Source organism: Tyto alba, unplaced genomic scaffold (assembly GCF_018691265.1).
Source record: "Tyto alba isolate M040663 unplaced genomic scaffold, T.alba_DEE_v4.0 Super-Scaffold_16, whole genome shotgun sequence".
NCBI lineage: Eukaryota > Metazoa > Chordata > Aves > Strigiformes > Tytonidae > Tyto > Tyto alba.
The window spans coordinates 7,060,246-7,082,096 of NW_024881278.1; the positions used below are offsets into that span (position 1 = coordinate 7,060,246).

Here is a 21,851-nt window from a genome sequence, read left to right on the forward strand (position 1 = left end):
AATCACTTTTAAGAAACCACTGAAAAGCTTCTGTAAGAACAATACAATTTACAGTGAATCAAAAGGAAAAGTTCCAATTACAGAATGTTTAATTTAGGCATTTGGTACAGTGGATTTTACTTTGTGATATCACCCAAAATAGTGCAGAACACTTCAGAAACTCATAAAATTTCGTATGTCATTTTTCTGTTATATATAGACATGTGACACACCATGCTACTTATTTTAAGCAAGTTGTGTTTATTTGCATGTTATAGAAGGTTATCTTGCTTTTATCTCATTTTACGGGTAGAAACAGTTAAATGGTAGACTGTAGGAATGTCACAGGGGAGATATGTGTCTCCCTCACTAACATGCAGGGCACAGATCAAAATCGAGGCCTGCACAGAAATTCATTTACACTGAAAGCACACACAGGAATATTCCCAGAACATATTAGACAGACGAGACAAAACCACCTTATTGGTTCTTCTTCATTTGCCACTTTCACCGAGCCCTTCTCTGCCCTGTTCTGGAGAAAATTAGATTATTTTTAATACAATGTGTCGCGACGTTACTGGTTGTGCTATCTCAGCAGGGAGCAGGCTGCTGGCAAAAGCCAGCACTCGGCGGGGACCAAGCGGTGCTGCAGCTGCACTCTGTGTTATCCCACCAGGTGCTGCGCTGCTCTCCAAGAGAAAACTCCTTTTTTTTTTTTTCCCCCTCTGATCCCTTCCACGGCTCACCGTTAGAAGGAACTTAGAGAGAAGTTAAAGAGCCCAAGGGGAGTGGGAAGGCAAAATAAGTTTTGTGGCCCAACTCTGGCACCTGGGAGGCAGCAGAACACGAAGAGGCCGAGTGCGTCCCAGCACGGCGGGAGCGTGCGGCGCCCGCGGCACGGGGCTCTGCAGGACCCCGGCGGGCAGCAGCAAACGGCCAGGGGTTAGTGCCTGCACCTCCTAATCCAGGCACTGGAGTCCGGCCCACTGCCGCTAAACTCACTCCCCAGTGAACCCACAGCGATAAGACCCCCTGCACAGGGAGAATTTTGCACTAGGCAAAAGAAGTTTTATTCTTTGGGGGGGACAGTCTATGAATATCCTCCTTCCAATGAGAACCCACATAAGGATGAATTTGCATTTTGCTGCTCTTTCAGTTTGAAAATCTAAGAAAATAATTCAATCTGCATTTTTTTAATGGCAAAAATCATTATCATCATCGACAAGTCAGAATTTAGAGAGGCTTTTTTTCTTTTTTTTTAGGTTTTGTTCCTTTTTGTATGATTGAAAAATCTGATTCTGGAGAGCCCAAGAGAAATTTACCCATAATTCAGGCAATGATATCCACGTCTCCATGAGTGTGCAGGGTCAACATACCGGATTCTGTTTGCTTAGGTGGCTCTCATCATTATCTGATTTCTTTCTCTCCATTGTTAATGGCTGTACCGAGAAGTACATTCCATTTATACAAATAGCATTTTAGTTCTTTAATTAAAATGCAGCATAATCAGAAACAATCGAACAGACATCACTGAGGCACAAGACAGAACAGCTTGTAACACACAAGCCACAGTATTAAGGCTGTAGATGATTTTCATTTGTTTCCTTATTAAGGAACAGAAATGAAGCCTTACATCATTTGAAGATGCTTCGAGAACACAGGTATGAGCACTTGGTGGGTTAATCACTTCCAGACAGAAGACTATTGGTAATTTCTTTAATTACAGTACAACTAATCAAACACAGAAAACTCAAAAGAACTGGCCAGCTCCTATGGATTAGACTGCAGGGGTCCCATCTAATTTCAGCGACTTAACCCACGATTTCAAGTAATGTATTTCAATTCTAACTCCAGAACAAAAACCAAAGCTGTACAGCAGATGGTGAGGTTACTACACCATTTTCTGTATTTTTATTTAATACAGCTACAGCTGAGGTTTGGTGGGAAGAGAATATTAACAATAAAGTAAATTTATCGAATGAAGTCTCTTTCAGTGGGGCTAGTATAATCAATTTAAACTTGCTGCAAAAACATAAGTCCTTAAACTCTTAAAAGCCACCTAGTTTCAACCTTTGTTCAAAAGAGCAAATACAATTGTCGAAGCAAATGCAATTGTATAAACTGCTTATTTTGTCTGTTTTAAGGGATGGTGTTTAAGACTGGAATTTATTTTGTTTATATTGCTATTTAATTGCATTTATTTAGAGATTTTTAATGTATAAAATAAGTTATTGTCATTAGCTTAATATTTTCCTGAATTGTAATCTAGTTAACTTTCTAATTATTTTTTAATATGCATTTTTCCTATTTTAAAAATATTTCATAAAATTGTTTATACTTAGCTAATTCCGACATAAAAATAGAATGAGACCAGTGAATCAGGAATCAACTCATGCTAGAGAAGACCCAAAGAATCTTAAATGTATTCACAGTGACACATGGAATAATAATTACTTTTACATGGCGCTATAATGCAGGAGGTAATAGAGTATATTACAATGCATGAATATAATACCCTGTCTTTAATCCGACATATGGTTTTCATGAAAGATGAACTTAAATTACAGAGCAAGCAAGGAAAAAAAAAAAAGACGACTAGCAAATGAACACAGGGACAGACAATTTACTGCCTCAATATTAATACAGAAGGAAAAATATCTTTCTGGCAAAGCCTATTCACACAAGGATGAAAAGTTAAATTTCAGGGAAATTCCCTTCATCAAATACAGCAGTTGGAAAGAATGTAAGCACAATCCTTTGCTCCCCCATCTTAAAACAAAGGAATTGCCCAAAGACTTTCAGATACCTCTAGATTTTCACGGCTAGTTTGTAATATGTATTTCTGCATCTTGATTCTCCAGAGAACTTGGTATCCTCCTGCTAAATCTCATTTATAGTCCAGCCAATTCTCACCTTGAATTTTCTAGGAGCCTTCTGACCTCAGGTGCACACAGTTAATTCTTCTTAGTAATTTATCTTACCCTTCCTTTCAGCTAATTCAATTACTTCTTGATTAGTGATACAAGACAAAGAGGAAAATAAACCTAGTATATCACTAATGAGCAGAGTCAAGAAAGTGACCTAAAGGTTTCCATGAGAGGTCTCTTCAGTGGACCCCAATGACATGAGAAGTGGATGGGGGATCTCAGTACCATCCTCCAAGAGTGGTCCTGAGGCAATGGGATTGGTTACAGTCCTGAGGCAACAGGACTGCTGATGTTCCATTGAGCTGGTCTTGCTCAGCTTACAGCCAGCGCTATGGGATTCCCTCAACCTCCAACATCTCTGCAGTAGGACACCCTACATGGGCCAGTGCTCATCTGCTACTTCTGCTTCTCGAGGCAGCGCTTGGAGTATGACTTCCCTCACTGCCTCACCTCAGCATGCTCACTGCCACATAATACACAGGGTTTAATTCTCTGGCCATCAGTCTTGTGCCCTTTTTCTGGTCTTTGGTGCCACCATACAGCTCCCTCTCCCACACTCTGCCGCTGCAGAGCACTGCCATTGCCCAGATACCAACAGAATTAAGCTTGCGTACAGACAGTACTGCCTTTCGTGTCTGCTAATAATCTTTCACCACTACATATCCATTAAATATGGATTAGAGAAGCAGTCAGAGCATTTAAGAAGTAATTACTGTGTACTGGTTTCTGCAAAGGAATGAGACAAATTAGTTATGAGATAATTGCGGGAGAGATCTTTTCAGGACTTTTGTAGAAGGAACAGCAACAACTGCAATGATTGATTTTTCACAAGTTTCCAGTCCACCCTTCTACTTTATCTGACTCTGGCTAAAATTTTCAAGAAAACAGCAAAAATCTTCAGACAAATACCAATTTAGAATAATATAGTTTAGCCTCTAGTAACCACAAGAAAGTATATTTCCTATTCGAAAAAGGAGTTTTAAAACCTACTTGAAGCAAATGAAATGAGGAAGATGACTGGTCTGTGACTGAAGGTATGGACTGGGAAATAAATACCTCTTCCTCTCTGGGATGTTGTGCAATCTCCATGAGTCCCAAATCCCCAGTTAAAAACTAGGAAGAACGACACTTCATTATCTCATACGGGTGATATAAAAATAAAAACACTGGTGCCTCAGTGAAGGCTAGGAACTGTGTAGGTCACAGGCAGATAGCTGAAGACAGAACTGACAGTTAACTCAGAAATTTGCATATTCCAGAAATGTTGGTTTAAGAGTTACCCATGTTAAGTAGTAGTACTGCATATGAATGCAGTGAGACGGGCTCTTCTCTGAGACTGTGAAGCCCAGAAGTAATGAATGATTTGCTGCACGCGCACTCATGACAAGCTTTGGTGACTACTGAAAGCTTTAATCAAATACACTGAAGGCTCTCAAAATGTTTGAGCAGATACTTAGGCAGCCCATACCTTCTACTATCTGCATATGTTCCTTGTGCTCTTGAAACAGTCCACTTTGCTTTAGCTCCAGCCAAAGAGGATGTGAGAGGAAAGTGGAAGGCAAATTCTGCTGGTCCCAGAGCTCCAGGGAGTCCTCCCACTAGTTTGTTAAACTGCACTGTCAAAAGACCTACTCTTCTGCAGCTTCAGAGCTGCTCAGCAAGTATGTGCATACGTGAAAATATTTCTCTCCTACCAGCCTCCTCCAGTTGGAAGAGGATTGCTCTTCTAGCAAATACCACCAACTGACAGAACTGCGCACTGCTGCACTGTTGCAATATGTGAGACATAACATTTAATCTTGTAAGTTAAAACTATAATAAAATGCATATGCTCATGAAGGTTAAGAAGTTGATATGTAGTTATACCGAGCTAAGTGTAGTTTTGCTGCACAAAACAGAGATTATGAAAAATATAAAAAGGCATTGTTTTCCACCATGTAAAGTTGCATTGGACACATGCACAAAAACAGATTACCGGAGAGATTTTAGCATTCATCTAGCTGTTCTTCAATATCATAAGTAGAATATTGTTATCTCCAGGGCAACTAAATGATGCTACAAAAGGTGATTTCAGGTAAAGAGTAATGGAGAAAGCTCATGAACCCTACAAAAATAAACATTCTGTAAAGATGAACCTGTTTCTGCTATCACAGGTAGATTACAGTAAAAACTACTTACAGCTAAAACAGTGTTTAATCAAAATTATTTTACAGTTTGCCACATGGTACAGCAACAGCCTTAAATATTACAGCAATCAAAAAAGGTGTCACCTGGTGTCATGCTGGTAGAGTTTAACCCCAGCCAGCGACTAAGCCCCCCCTGGTGGGATGGGGGAGAGAATTGGAAGGGTAAAAGTGAGAAAACTTGTGGGATGAGGTAAAGACAGTTTAAAATGTAAAGCAAAAGCCATGCGTGCCAGCAGAGCAAAACAAGGAATTCATTCACCACTTCCCATAGCAGGCAGGTTCAGCCATCCCCAGGGCAGCCAGGCTCCATCACATGAAATGGTGCCTCGGGAAGACAAATTCCATTGTTCCGAATGTCCTCCCCGTCCTTCTTCTTCCCCCCGCTCTGTATGCTGAGCGTGACGTCATATGGTCTGGGATATCCCTTGGGACAGTTGGGGTCAGCTGTCCCAGCTGTGTCCCTTCCCGACTTCTTGTGCACCCCCAGACCACTTGCTGGTGGGGTGGGTGGGAGGCAGAAAAGGCCTTCACACTGTGTAAGCACTGCTCAGCAGTAACGAAAACATCTATTATCAATGCTGGTTTCAGCACAAATCCAAACCATAGCCCCATACTAAGCACTATGAAGAAATTGAACTCTCTCCCAGCCAAAACCAGCACATGTGCTCAGATTCATGTAATTACTCTTCTGGTTATTAGCTCAAGAACCAAATAAGTGTTGTACTTTGGGGAGACTTGAGCTGCAGAGCACATTTCAAATGAAAAATTTTACACCCTGTCTCAAGAAACTGCATTTTTCTCAAGCAGCAATTCAAGATATCCCAAGTTCTCCAGTGCCATGGCTACTCCACTCTCTTTATATTCTCTAGTGTTACCATATGCGTGGCTTAAAAACAGGGACCACTTTAACCAAGGCTTATTTGGCCATTGTGCTTTTGGAATTAGGAGATCACCAAAGGACCCAGCTTAGTATAATGACAGAAAATAGGAATGACTTTGGCTTAACAGGGAAGTATATATTCTGACTAATGAGGATACATCCACCTTGTGCCAACTGGTTAAACAGTGCTTACAGAGATGCTTAATACTTCTCAAATCCAATCTCTTAATTAAAAAATTATCATAAAAATGAAGATGCTTAGCTAAAGAGGACTGCTTCATCCAACATCACAGACAACATTTTATTATTTCATTTAAGTCTTTGAAGGATAATATTGACCTATGTCTTCTTTGGTCACCACACTAGAGGGGATCCTACAGTATTTATACAGTGTCACATATTGGTTATTGGATGGAGTAAAACAGTCCAGTCAGTGTTGTCATTGCCACGTCTTTGTTATGTGTAGCAGTAGAGTACTCCATGCTGCTGGAGGCAAAACCACAACCAAACGAACTGCTCCATGTCAAGCAACAAAAAATGATTTGTTTTCCTTTGATCCACAGGAATAGGAAACTTTTCCAGGGAGGAACAAGCCCATAGCCAGAAGCAGACTATTCACTCTCTGTGCCTGCTCACTGCTGGCCAGCACTGTGGGTCAGAAAGGAAACAGAGCACGGGCCTTCTCCTGGCACAGAAGAGGATTTGGGGCAGCCCTGGTGTCCACACTCCTCCTGTACTGTCTCTGCTGGGTGAATATCTCCCACCCAGCAAGAAGCAATGCCCTCTTCATGCCGTACGGTGCTACACAGCTATCAGGGATGCACTGCAATCATTCTGTATGTAGATGTGTATATCCTGTAGGCATAAACTTAGAGACCACTGTTCGGAAATTTGTTGAAGGACAGCATTTCCTAGCAAACGCACATTCGTAACTCTGCCTGAAACAAGGGTTCCAGTATAAGTGTGGTCAAAATCTGGTCCAAAGGAAGCTATGCTTATTTATATTCTGGAGACAGATTTGAGCCCTTAGTATCTTGTTTTCCATATTAACTTTAACAAAGCATGCCTTTTCCAAGACTTGCTAATGAGCCTAGCATACTTGGGGAAAAAATGTAAAATATACAAACAAACTCACTGTCAGATGGGTTTTTCCAAGGTCTGGACTGAAACTCAGAGAAATAAGAAATAAATGTTATGTCCCTCCAAATATCTTACAAACTCTGATGAAGAAAAAAAAAAAAAAAAAAAACAACCTTGATTTTCTGGCCAAATCTCCCAGCTGCTTTTGCAATTCATAATGGGTCTGGCTGAAGAGTTGGTTCATTTTTATAAATCCAGTTCCTTTTCACAAAAATGTTACTTTAATAACATCCAAATCCTGATTATTTTGTGCTTAAAACCAAACTTTGTTAAAAAACAGTGCCTCTTCCTGCAATGCACTTTCACTCAACATATATGAAAACACCTCTGAGTTTCTTTTGGAAAGAGTGTGCCCCTTCCAGAACCAGTGCTGTTACTCAGAGATTGGGAAGAAAAATAACACATCAAGATAGAACGATAGTGCCTAAAATCCTGGTGATCAGTAAAACTGTCAAAACATGCAAGACACTAAATCTTCAGAAACCACATATGTTCAAAATTCAACTAATTGGTGGGCAACCAATGCAAGTTCCAAACTGATAATATCACTCCAAATGCTAGAATACACGAATGTCAGTTTTTGAAGGATATATTTCATTGCATTTCCTATATTTCATCAATGCTAATCAGCACTGGATTCTCATGGATTCTTCTACCTTCTTGCAGGTGTAACGTTTTCAAAGATTCACTAGCTAACAAACTTTTCTGGTTTTCTTATAAATTCATGAGTAGCATGTATTTTGTACCTAAACTGTTGCAAGCAGAAATCAGAAAACGTTTTTGTTATATATGCACACAGTTATTAATGCAATTCTACAACTTTTGTGTGCAAATACATGTGTGTGTGTGTTGTAATCTAACTTACCTGAGCATGTTCTCCTCAACATTTATTTTTTTCCTGTCAAATTACACAAAAATAACCATATAGGAACCGAATGTGCTTCTCAGAAATGCATATGCTAGGCTTGCCACAGAGCCTTTTTCCACTTCCAAGCTCCACTGCTCAAAATAGCTGTAGTTCTGAAGTATTTCCAAAAGGCTGGCAAGACACAAAGCAGCTTTCACATGCAACTTGCAGCCACTTGTTTCTCAGCTCCTAAGTGACAGTGAGGGGGTCTGGAGAGGTCTTGACCAGATTAAACCTTTCCTCCACCACATGCACCAGAAGTCTGTATGTAGCTACTTCTCATAATGTGCTTGTCTCTTCAGCACTGACAGCTTACTCAAAGAAGTAAATATTGTAACTTCTGACATCTTATAAGCTTGCTCTGAAGGACAGCACAACAGGTCTTAGCCGGGGTAGCTCTAATGCCACAGCATACACGAAACAGCCACTTCCAACTCTCTAATAAATAGTCCACATAATTTTGCTTCATGAAAATCTTAGAAAACAAGTTAAAATGTATCACATTAAATACACCAGTATTTGCAGGTAGTCCTTCAAAGAATCTGCCTACCAAGGTCAAAATGCAGTCACCTGAAATGGGAATTAACACCAGACAAACATAGATTTAGTTGGAGATTTAGCTTCCTCTGATTAAATTCTCCAGCTAGTCTTTTTCAGGAGGAAAACACTTCTTACCATATGTCCAGAGCATGTCCTCACTTTCTACTGTATAGTACAAGCCATGGCCACCTTCCTGTTCACTTGTATTAACATTAGATGAGAGGCCAGCTCAGTAAACCAAATCTTCAGAAATGAAAGGGAGAATGAAGACATACAGCAAACCTTAAGTTTCCCAAAGTGCCATAACATGGTATGATTGGAACCAAGTGCCATCAAGCACACACAGGGACCCAACACTAAAAGAGTGAAACAGCAGCAACCTGAAGCTCAAAAGCTCACATCTCCTCTCCTTAGAAGTCAGTTCTGTGGTACTTCAGGGAGCAGGGCTCCAAGCTGAGAACCAGCAGACCTACGGGATGATGAGGACTTTGAAAATTCCAGAGTTTGCTGCTCCAAAAATACACTGTTTGACCAGCCTGCTGTCAGAGCCGATTCCTACTAAAACAAACATTTAACATGTGCAAATACTAAAAGATGAATTTCCTGTTTGAACAGTCAGCACAACAGAATATTGCCAAAAGAATCATTGCAACATCTGTCAACGTAACCAACCAACTACCAGCCAGAAAACAGGACAACCATCATCTGTCATCAAGAGACAGAAAGAATGTCCCAGCAAAGCCTTCCTATATCAAATTCCACCACGGAGAAAAATGATGAGCAGGACAGGGTGCAAGAGAGACAGCCACTGTGATCTCTGACCCTTCCCTTCATACCCAAATAAAACAATAATCAGTTTAGGAGTGAAAGTATCTTTGGTGCTTATCTCAAAGGAGACATGAAAGCAGCAAAGGAACAACACTCTGGGCAGTGACAAGTCTGACACCCGTTCTGCCCTCCACAAAGATGCACTGATTTGTATACGCTCATGGTGCTGTTTCCCTCAGACATATGAGTTGACAGAGCTCACAAGCCCAGCCAAATATCCACAGCAGACATGTAAAGACAGTGTAACGATGGTAATGGCAAGCCATTAATATCAACAAGAGACTGCACTTCAATTTTTTTTCAATAAATATTTCCAAGTTCTTTGCTCTTTTTCTAAGCATTCACATATTCACTGTCGCTCACTTTCAATCAACTGATAATAAAAAGGTTTAATTTAAGTTCTGAGAGAAAACGTGCTATTTCTGACAGCTCATTGCACACCTCTGCTCCACTGAAGCAGGTGTGTCACAGTCCTCAACATTTCCTTCTTGCAAGACAGCATGGACTCACTCTGAAAAGCTGTCTGCATGTGCAGTGGGACACTTTCATGCCATGAGAGATGTCACTTTATCAGTAGAAATGATGCTGATGTGGCTATGGGCTTTTTTAACCCATTTCAGGAACAAAAACTACCCCTGCAGCCTAAGTACCTGAAAAGTTATTACGCTTGTGTGCAGTGAAAGAGGAAATGTTATCAGTTTTCCTTTTAAAAATATGTTAAAAAAAAAAAAAGCAGAGGTAGCCAAATTAAGACTAGTCTAATTTGACCAGCTGGTTAAAGACTCCTCCAGTGGTAAGGAGGAGGCCACAAACGGCCAGGGGAAAATTTCCTCTGTGAACTTGCTGCCAGTGAAAATCTGGTGAAGAATTTTCTGAGCCAGTTCTTACTATTGTGTCATATGGAACATGCCAGGAGGGGGAAAAAAAAAAAAAAATAAAAAGGTATAGCAAAACAGTTTATAGTATCTCAACTAGAATATGCTAGAGGAAGGCTAGCAGTAGCAAGATGCAGCCGATTTCCAAACGCTCTCTCCCTGGATACCTGCACCAAGTCTACAGGGAGAAACTGAGCTCACTGCCATTTCAGCCACAGCTTGCATGCCTGGGTTTGTAAATGTGTACGGGGCCCTTAACTTCCAAAAACCTTTTTCCTGTTTCTATTTTAAACTAAAAGGAGCCACTCAGAACTTGTAGAAGGGTGGCATAGCCATAAATCTCTCCAGGCTCAGGGCATCTAAAGCACCAGCATAAAATGTTGCATTTGCAATTTGTTGCAAGTTTGAAGACTGCTATTTGTAACATTATAAAATGACGGAAAGTAAAAATGGTGGGGGTTGGGGGAAGCAATTTCCACTGCTCAGAACTGACACCTGCATTAGTGTATCTATCACTCCCAGTGTTTTACACTGTTTCCGGCTTACTTCCACACACTGATAACGGTAGTTTCCCTTGTTCCCTTTGGGAAACCACCCCCAGACATAACCTACCTCATTATCAAAAAGCTCTCCTTAATATCCAAGCTTAGTGTTCTTTTTTCCTTAATTTATCTTACTAGTCTCAATTATGTTTTTTTCCCTCATTCTAAATTACTCCTTAAATACTTTGATATTTAATGTTCTCCTGCTCACTGATAATCAGTGGGACACTTACATCCAGAAAAACCCAAGATGAACACAAATAATTAATGAGAAAATTTTGTAAATCATTGGCTGCATAAATAAAATCCCCACTTGATAATTTTCTGCTTACCATTCATGCACAATAGCAAAACCTATCTTAATAGTTTGGATTCAATTATTTGACACAAAGTTTGGAGAATAAAGACCCAAATGCATCTTTAAACAAACAGTGTGGCTATAGAGCAGTTTCTTGAAGACAGGACACGCAGTTTGAAGCAGTTAAATCCAGCTGGCTGAATGATCCATACAGCTGTGGCTTCCCTCAGCTCTTAAATAAAATATTAGGGTGTGTTTCTATTGTTTGTTAGCTGTCATCAGACCATCTTTCAGCTGATGGAGGTTAAAGGCTATGTAGATTCCTGGGACAGCTGTTTGGTAATTGTCACAGCCAGTTACTTGGTAACCCAGGAACGGCAATCTCAGGAGGTAGATTCTTGGTTGCTAAGCGATAAATTCAGGTAAAATAACCTTTTCCTGGATTTTATTGCAACTACAGGCTCCAACTGTATAGTCCAAAGCTCTCCTTTTTTTTTTCTTCCCAGGGATGAGATTTTAAATTATTGCTGAATAACTTTTCTGGGATCTTATGCAGCATTCGACATGGGTTAAATGAAGTGGCACTATATTTCACTCCTATTTGAATGGATAAATCCACAACAGGCTTCCTACAGCATGTTGCAGCACATGTAGTTAATCTGCTGAGTATAAGAGAGTGATTTACACGAGAACAGGCTGGGGAAAACAGAAAAAGAGGCAGGCCCTCCTGCAAAAAGGACTTTGTGTTCCTATTTCCTTCCCTTTTTCAGTTTGTTTAGGTGTTTTTTTTATTATTATTTTTAAGAAAATGCAATGTACAGGTTTGAGCTGAGCCAGATGCTTTTGTGACTAATGCTTGCTAAGCAAATGACCGAAGACCTCAGTACCCTTGGCAGCATTATAGGGGTCAAACTTCCACATGTACACGCGGTTCTTTAGCAATTTTTCCCACATGTGTGTCACAAGCAGGAGCTCTCAAACATAATCTCAGCTTCAGCGCCAGCTCTTGGTTTCCCTAATTTCTTCGCCTATGAAACAGAGATACTAACAACACCTATTTTTCTACATTGCAACCTTATTTATGAAGGCCTTTGAGGATGAAAGTCTGCTCTTGCCAAACAGACTCATAATTTTCTGATGTTTCATGAGCAGATGCAGCTGTGCACAGTGGGGATGGCAAGTCACTGGCAATGGGTAAGAGAGAGACTGGGTTAGCCTGGCCCCGGCTGTCAGCAGCTCGTCCTAACCGAGGATGCAGTATCTGTGTGGGACCCTGCGCGGAGCACTGTGGGCTGACGGCTTTCTGTCGTGGGGAAAAGGGCAGCTGCTCTGCCCTCTCTGCACAGGGAATGGTTAATGTCCCCAGCTGCTTCAGCTCTGTCTTGCACAAACATGCTTTGCAGCTCTGTCTCTTTTTTTCATTTGTGTTTTCAACAAAGATGTTAATATTGGTTGCTATGGGAAAAATCCCTTCTACCTCTTGTTATTTATTAATTGTCATGTCCCTCTTCAAGGAAATTGATAAGTCAACGTCACTTTCCTCCAAAAGGGATATGCAAAAAGAATTTGGCTGAATTGGCTGCACTAACCCCATCTTGTTATTACAAAGCAGGACAGAAAAGTGTTATGGCTGTGGTACCAGCCCAGGGAGTAGGTGACTCCCCTTTCTAGGGGTCTCTGACCAGCGTGAAGAAAATCACATCATACTTCTTATAACTGCCCATCGTCCTGCAGAGCAGTGGGCATGACCTCTCCCATAATGCCTGAAGGAGGATGACTTGTTGGTCCATGCTCTGGGATCACACTGTCTATATTTCACTTTCTTTCTGGAAACAACCAGCAATGTCAAGACAATTTCCCAGACACACTGGAAGGATTTTTCTAGGGGTCTCAAGTGACTTATGTTCCTTTCAAGGGGAAGAAATCTAAGGTGTTCCCTTGTCCAGACCTCCATACAATAACCTTTGATACGGGAACATTAAGCTCTCAAGAGCTATCAAGAGCTATCAATCTGGCATCATGCAGAGGAACTTTCAGGAATAATTTGTGTAGCCAGCTCTGCTACAATACCCCAGTGAATAAGACCAATTCTTGCCTCGCTGTCAATGACTTTAGAATGTTCAGACTTGCCTTATTCCCTTGACCAGGAACAAGTGAACTCAAGCCACACTAAAAACCTACCTCAGCCAGCACCTGAGTCGGTACCACAGGGACTGGCAAGCACGATGCATGTGTGCTGGCTACACTAAGCAGGGCATCCAGCCTTCTACACAAAAGACTGACAGAAAATACAACACAGCATCTCAGAGGAAAAGCACACCGTGAAGAATGGTGATGGTGAGGAATATGTACATAACATATTTCTGCTTTGTATGTGTGCAGTGTGTGCCAAGCTTTCAACCAAAACACCCAGAGCTGTGAATCACAGAATCACAGAATAGCAGGTTGGAAGGAAATTCAAGGATCATCTGGCCCAACCTTGGCAAAAGCACGCTCTAGACAAGATGGCCCAGCACCCCGTCCAGCTGAATCTTAAAAGTGTCCAGTGCTGGGGAAGCCACCACTTCCCTGGGGAGATGAGTCCAGTGGCTGATTGTTCTCATTGTGAAAAATTTTCCTCTTGTGTCCAATTGGAATCTCCCCAGGATTAACTTGTACCCATCACCCCTCATCTTTTCCAAGTGACACCTTGTAAAAAGGGAATCTCCAGCTGCTTTGTAGCCGCCCTTCAAATACTTGAATATGGTGACAAGGTCTCCCTTGAGTCTTCTCAAGGCTGAACAAACCCAGTTCTCTTAGCCTTTCCTCACATGGCTTCCCAGTCCCTTGATCACCTTTTTGGCCCTTCTCTGGACCCTCTCCAGTCTGTCTACAGCTTTTTTGTATAGCAGGGACCAAAGCTGAGTACAGTATTCCAGGTGTGGCCTGACAAGTGCTGAGCAGAGTGAGATAATGACTTCTTTATCTCTGCTGGTGATGCCCTTGTTGACGCAACCCAGCACACCGTTGACTTTCTTTGCCACTGCACCACACTGTTCACTCATGTTCAGCTTGTGTCCCCTAGGATCCCCAGGTCCCTCTCCACAGAGCTGCTCCCCAGCCAGGTAGATCCCAGCCTGTGCTGCACTCAGTTTGGTATCATCAGCAAACTTCATCAGGGTACACTTGATCCCACCATCCAGATGACTTATGAAGGTATTAAGCAGCGTTGGGCCCAGTATCAATCCCTGGGGGTCCCTCCTTGGGACAGGTTGCTAGTTTGAAAATTAACTATTTACCACCACCTGTGACACAAGTACGCCGTGCTTAAGGAAGAGCATAGACCTCAGCAAAATTATTTTAACATATGTAGGACAATTGCCTTGTGAATGCACAGACTTCAGGCTGGGTGGCTCCAGGGAAACATATACAAGGGAATCACGACCCTATAGAAGACAAGTCCTAAGCTTGGGAAATGGGGACAAATTCTGAAAGCATCTTCTGTCCTGATACTCTATAAGAAACCAATGAAATACACTTGGTATTTCATAATGTTAGAATTCACACTAGTACTTCTTCAGTATCTTTTCTTTGTGTTATAACCACTGAACTACTGGTGCTATGCTGATAAAGGATACCTCAGCTAGCCAAATAACCCTCCTTTTTTACTAATAAAGGTTAAAGGAATTAACATAAACCAGCAAGTTGGTTTGAATGAGTAACGCACAGACACGTAACAAACCCTTTTGTAAATGTTCACTGTCACAAAGATTACAGAAGAAGTGTTCTTATTTCAATTATTACAAAAATTACTATTCAATATAATGAAGATCTGGCCTGTAGGTATACAGAAAAAGTAGAAAAGTTACAGTTTACAGTGAGACAAAAGGCACATTTTTCAATGGCACTACATTTCTGGTGAAGTGAGGAGCTCATTTGCTGATGGCACTGCCCTGCTTTTTCCTACATAAAAATGATATGCATTACTTTGAAACCAAAATTCATGTTTCCCCCCCGTCTTAATTTTTTTTTTCCCTAAGTTACATATTCAAAACAGTTGCAACATACATCTGAAGAAAAAAAAAAAAGTGGCTTAAAAGGAGTCCAAACAACATCTGGTGGAAGACTGAAGTCTAAAGGTAGTGTAGGTAAAAAGAAGAATGGGCAGTGGCTTTCAAATGAAAAAACAAACAAACAAACAAAAAACCCCAAACAAACACAGGAGCAAATTACGATAATTGGGAATAGTGCAGAGTATGCATTAGGCATGGGTCAGATTTTGCATTACAGACATTAAAGAAAATACACATGCATTTCAATACATCTTATTTAAAAGTGTTAAAAGATACAATCAGATTAAATATAATAATATCCTACATCCATCTGTACACTACCCATCTTAACCCATTTCACTACTTCTTCAAAACACGGGAAAGTGATGGTATCCAAAAAAAGGAAAATACTTGCTTCTGTGTAATTTGAAGCTGCTCCAGCACCTACGGAGTCAATGAAATAATTCCTGTTGACTCCAGTATGTTTCAGATTAGGCTCTTAGTAAGAGAGAGTTTTATACCAGAGAAGGAGAACATCTCATAATCTGCCTCATAACCCAGTCTTCCTATCCCTCAAAAACACTTTTTTGAGGAAACAAGGTACCATCTTTTGTGAGACATTTTCAGGTAGCTTTGAATGCTGATAAAAATTAACTCGATACAGCAGTCATACTGATAAAGGGTTAGTAAATGTTTCAAAATGCTACAAAGACCTATCTCAAGAACTAAGCACAATATTATAGTTCTGTTATGCAAAAAGTAAACAAATGTCCATTTTTCTACCACATATTATCATCTTATGCCTAGGATTAATTTCTTCCCTTAAAATGGCATTATTTTCATATTATTCTTTATTTTTTTGTTAATGTTTCAGAAGATAATTAAACTCTTAATAATTAAGCAATGCCTTTCTCAGAACAGGCAGGCCCTATTTCTGTTTGCTTATTCTCCTGCTGCCTAGCCAGTAAGCCTACCTAAAGCAGTAGTGATTAAACAAGCCACGACTTTTTGGGACACAGGCAAATGTAGAGTAGAACAGAGAAGGTGAAGATTTTTAAGCCACACAAACCTTAAAATAGCACCCTCCTCGCTTGTCATTTTTGTACCTTGACAAGATCTCCAGCAAAAAATTTTGCATTTTCAGTCTCACAAAAACCATGGGTTCTCCAGCAATGAGGCAACGGAAAAAATCAATACTTGCCATGTACCATGTAACCAATAGAATAAGGGCAATGATTTATGTATGGATGGATGCAGACTGAATCAGCTGGGGCCTCAAACAGAGGGAGAGAGAGAGAAGGAGAGAGAGAGAAAGAGAGGTGTGGGGGTGAGCTGGACTGCAGTGATTATTCCTACACTATGGCCAGATTTTTTTTTTCTGCAGCAATAATCCCCCTCTCTAGCACTGCAGGACATAGAGGAAAGACTAGCAATGTGTGGAATATATGATGGACCAGCTTTTCTCTTTTTGCCTCAGAATAATGATGCTATGTTGAATACTAAGGTACAGTAAAAAAGGAAGAATGATATATGGTCTGCAGTCCTTCAGTCTTCCAGCTACCTCCACCCTAATAAAGAACCAATCCAGTGGGTCAACAAGAAATAGTTTAAAGACAGTCAAATTATCAACAGGATAAAAATGTACCATCACTGCTTCATGACAAGAAAAAGCAGGAAGGGCTTACTGAAGAGAACTACTGTATACCCCAGGAGTTTCTGCTGAGAATATAGTTTTGTAAATTGGATTACCAGGGATACAGCACTATAAGGTATTTAATGACTGTGGTAACTTTTAGGATATCTAATACTGCTGTTGATTTAAAAACAAAACCATCAAGATGAAATTTACTTATCTGTTTGTATGATGTAGGCTACCAATAAACACTTATCCAAACTATATTCAATGCTTTACTGCTGTACTATTAATAAATATATAGTAGATGACTTTAAAGTGACAGTAATTTGCTACAGAAATGTCATACTATTTTATTTAATATACCATCTCTGTAGTTTGTGCAAATTGCTAAAATAATCCGTAAACATTTTTGCAATGACTTGGATATTCAGACTGTATTTACATTTTTGAGAATCAGATGTTCATTCAGTACTTTCAATATTGTAGTTTGTCATGTAGTAATCTTGTTACAATTAATATTTCTACCGCAATTACCACTGATGACTGAATCAATTCTCTGTTCTCCCTAGAACATTTATACAACATTTAAACCTTGGTATTGTCAGTCTTTCTCTTGAAAGGCATAATATTTTTAGATAATCCTATAGAACAATAGGAGGCCACTAGTTAAATACACCAGTTATGCAATGTTAGATGAATTAAAGCTTTAAGAATTGTGGTATGTTTAAAAGCCTTAAACATTATAGATGTCTGTGAATTTAGCAGGTCTGAATAACACAGAAATAATTTAATTTCTGACTTTACACAACATATGTATGATAATATGCTAGCGAGATTAATCATTAGCTACCAAACTACATGTGTATGTGTTATGGTGAAAATATCAAAGAACATATGAACAAAATTTAATTTAAGTATAAATAGGTTTTTGTTTTCTGAGGAATGCAATTGTATGTCACCAGACTTTGCACTTGAATTAAAAACATTTCTGACTATTTTGCTTTGATATTACCTACCTAGTTCTTTTATATAAGTTATACTATGCTAAGCATAACATAACACACACCTCTAAGGTCATATCAAAATAACAGTAATGCAGTAAAATAATACCCTATAAATAGAGTTTGTATTTAATTTCCTATTCAGTTGACAATGGCAGACAACATCATATTTCAGAGAATGAAAGTATGAAACACGTTATAAAGCAGAATAAGTATATGTAGCTCATTACCAATTCAGTCAGAAAATTCTTCTTGTGGCAAACACTCAACAACAGGAACAACTAACGGTTCCTAGATCCCTCAGTCCTCTATCTTTATAAATACCACAAATTAAAATCTTGAGAAATTAAAACATTTCTAAGGTCTTAGAATTATGTTAGGCTAAAATGGAAAATTATGTAGTCTATGTACCAATTAAAGCATGACAGAACGCAATCCACAAGTGAAGACACCTTAACAACAACTTCTAATGTAGAAATATTATGATGTGACTAATTTAAGGGGATTTCTGGAACTCCTCAAAGTACTGAGAACAGAGCAGGTTATCAATATGCTTACCTTGGAGCAACACATTGTAATTCTTCTCCCCCTGCTTTCTCTCTCTCTTCAATAAACAGAGCAACAGAAACTCCACGGACGATGACGGACTTTCTTGACTTTTGTTCTGAGCTTCAGCCAGAACACCATGGACCTAGAGCATTTGGAAATGGAGAGGGAATAACATGAAAATCTTGGCACAAGGCCAAGCGAAAAAGTGAAACAATCAACGAAACAGGTAATATTTTTCCACAGCACTGCGACCAGGTGAGTTATACGAGCAAACAATGATTTGGAGCCAGTGACATGCAAAATTAATGAAAGCACATTGCCTTCATCCTGGATCTACGCTGTCTTGGTAAACTGGAAGTACAAGCTTACAGAGTTAAAGAAATCTGACCAAGGCCTTTTAACTGTTCACACAGTTGCAAATTAATATAACAGCAGCCAATTAATTTTAAAGCAACAGACAAGTTTTCATTTTACAAACAAAAGGCAAGATGTACTATCACAACTGTAACTCTGCATCTAGACATAGTGCATGCTGTGCTCAAAAATTTCAAATGGCAAACAAACTTTAATAACTGAATAACATTGTCACAATTAATTAGAAAAAGATTAAGAAAATTATCATATTTGCAATACAGAAAATTATTTTAATGTTTCATGGAAAGCCCTTCTCACGAACAAATGTTTGTTTCTATCCAGCATACTATGTTCTCTTTTCAAATTACCACTTGAAAATATACTTAAATTGAAGAATAGTCTCATGGTGAAAATCCACAGGTGTATTAATAAAAGCTGACACAAAAATACTGGAGAAAAAAAATCTTATTCACCATTTTAAAAGAAGGAAAAGAAATATGATGTTTACTGCAACTCATTTCCTTAGCATGCCTTCACCTGTTATTAGAAGAAATACACAGTCAGGGCACAGACTTGCTCCCATTTACACTAATGGTGAGATTATCAGTAATACTAATGAAAGTATTTCAGCCGATATGTCCTTAGCATTTTAAATATTTGTGCTTTGGGAACAAGACCAAAAAGAAGGAAGCTGGTGTATGACTTTGTTGTAACATATGTGTTATTTTGAATTAATTTTCAATTCAGAAATTCAGCTTTTCATATTCAGAAAATATATACATACAATTGTGTGTTAATATGTCTTAAAATGAACGTGCTAAAATTTCTCATTTCTCTTAAAAGCAATATGATATAATTTAAAACTGTTTAGGTATACACATACAGAAAAGCACATCTGAAACTTTTTCCTACATTATTGTAATTTGTCACATGAATAAGGAAATGTCACAGAATTTACTTGATTGAAATGTTTTATCATGCTCTAGAAACTGGTATGCTGTAGATTAGAAATGTAGACTTCTGATGTCTTCACAATTTTTTGTCTCTGTGTGGTCAAAGAACTATTGATATTTGTTAGAAACTGCTAAACTACTTCTGAAAATGTGCAGCACTGTCAGCTTCAACTGAAACTACCAGTTACTGGGAGTAATGAACAGCACAAGATTCAGCCTAACACAGACCAAAGTAGACCAGTGAATTTAACAGAAATTTAATACGTATCGCAAGGTGTCGAATTTAATAAAGAGTAAAAGGAAAAAAAAAATACAGAAGTATTATAGGACCTAGCTTTGAAAATGCCAGATACACAAAAGCATCACATACTCTGCAAATGACCTGGTGTTCTCTAGGCAAGGCCTTAGTATTGTGAAAAAAATATGAAAAGAAAAATGACCCTTGTTATTTGCCGTATAACAAAGCCAAAATATTTGTGTATCAATACACTCCCTGACCAGCTGGATAGTTGGCGGTTATCATTTGCAATTACTGTAATTGCATTTATTCTTTGCTATCATCTCCCATACTTACATTGTGCAACATCTAACTGATTCTTTTATCTCATGCAAACCATGCCAGCTCTGTCAACAGCTCTTGAATTTTTAAAGAGGTACCCTCTCCCTGCATCTTTTATTCCACCTGAAATTTTCTGACCCCAGATCTTAAGATAGAGCAACTTCCATGGATTAAACAGTTCTATAGGAGTCACCTAATAAAACACTATTAATTGTAATAGATTTTTGTTTCTTCTTCCAATGATATTTCCATGGCAACATTTTCACGTTCTATTGTTGAGGGTGTTCTTCATTCCCAGAGCGGGTTAACCACAGGGCAGGAAGGGCAGGCTGTTGGTCAGCCTTTATTTTCTCTGGTCCTTCAACAAAGGTTAGTTGAGGTCATCAGAAGCCAAAGGGTAATTACTTTTCCTCAACAGGGTTAAAGTCACACAGATTGCTATTGAGACAACTGTATGGACAACCTTCAGTTTTTTATGTTCAATCTTCCTTTCTTTTAGCAGAGCAAATGTTAATAAGGATAGCAGATAGGGTAAAAGCCTAGCAAACTACACACTGCGTACATCTCCACACTTTTCAGTTGTGCTACCAACTATTAGTGCAATTTTCAACAGGGAAGCAATTAGGTGAGCCCAAACCACAAAGGGTTGAACAGTGATTAAATGTAAAAGATATCCATAGCCAAAAAGGAGCTATTTTGTGATTTCTCTATTCAACAAATGTTAACAATATTCTAACTCAAATAAGAATTTTTTAGGATAGCCAGCACCCCCATATTCTCTGTTTCACTAGCCTCAAATTTATCACTAATGTCACTTGCCTCACTCAAAAGAATGAATTGGGATTGCAGGTTGTAACTAGGGACAACATTAGTGCTCAGTGTATCAGGCCTGGCTCCTTTAAGTTTCCCAAGGAATAACCATCAGATCAGGAGTTTGGTGGGGATGGAAGAGAGAAAGCCCGACTGAACTGCAGAGAAAGCCAGGAAGCTGACTGGGTAAATAAGGATTTTGCATGGATGCAGGGGAAGGAAAGCGGGCTGGTGGCACACCAGTGTCTCCAGCATAACGGGTTTAGCTCTCACCCTGTGTAAAGAGTGGAAATACACTCAAATTTTTAAAAAGCTTACAGCACAAATCTAGTCCATAAAGAAGTCACAGTACCTAAGAGTAAGTGAAACCTCATGGTCAGCTGTTACAAGTCAGTGCAGGTAGGAGGAAAATTGAAAGATACCCTGTTGTCTTCTTCCAGGTGGCTTTGGCCCAGGTGGTGCTGGCCACCTGGCCCCAGTCCAATCTTTTCCTCCCGTGGCGGTACGCTCATCTTGCCCAGGGATCTGAATGTCCCCAGTGGCTTCCTGGGCACCACTGATCTCATTACTAAAACTAACAGCATTGGTTTTGCTTTCTGTGGTACACTTTGAAGGAAATAGTAAAAGTCAAGAATGCAAAGCAAGATAAAAAAAAAGGGGGGTGTCATCTTTCTCAGCCTTAGTTTTAGTCTCATATCTTCTGGCTACTCTTTTCAAGCCCAGTGTTGACAAAATTAAATAAATAAACAATAAAAGGATCAGGTACTGGTCATTAAAATACTCATTATAAATCAGAGAAGTGCAACTCAGCTTCTTGATTGCTGCATTACTTTGTAAACTCAGCAAAAGTTATGTA

At 39.4% G+C, this 21,851-nt stretch overlaps 1 protein-coding gene across 1 annotated transcript in view; it reads right to left on the minus strand.

Annotated features, from left to right (window-relative positions):
- The window catches only part of CCDC85A (coiled-coil domain containing 85A), a 169,421-nt gene that overhangs the window by 117,049 nt on the left and 30,521 nt on the right, over nt 1–21,851 (minus strand). The window contains exon 2 of the mRNA XM_042789571.1: nt 18,329–18,461. Coding sequence (XP_042645505.1) covers nt 18,329–18,343 — 15 coding nt within the window. The 5' untranslated portion in view covers nt 18,344–18,461. The remainder of the gene's footprint in view (nt 1–18,328; nt 18,462–21,851) is intronic.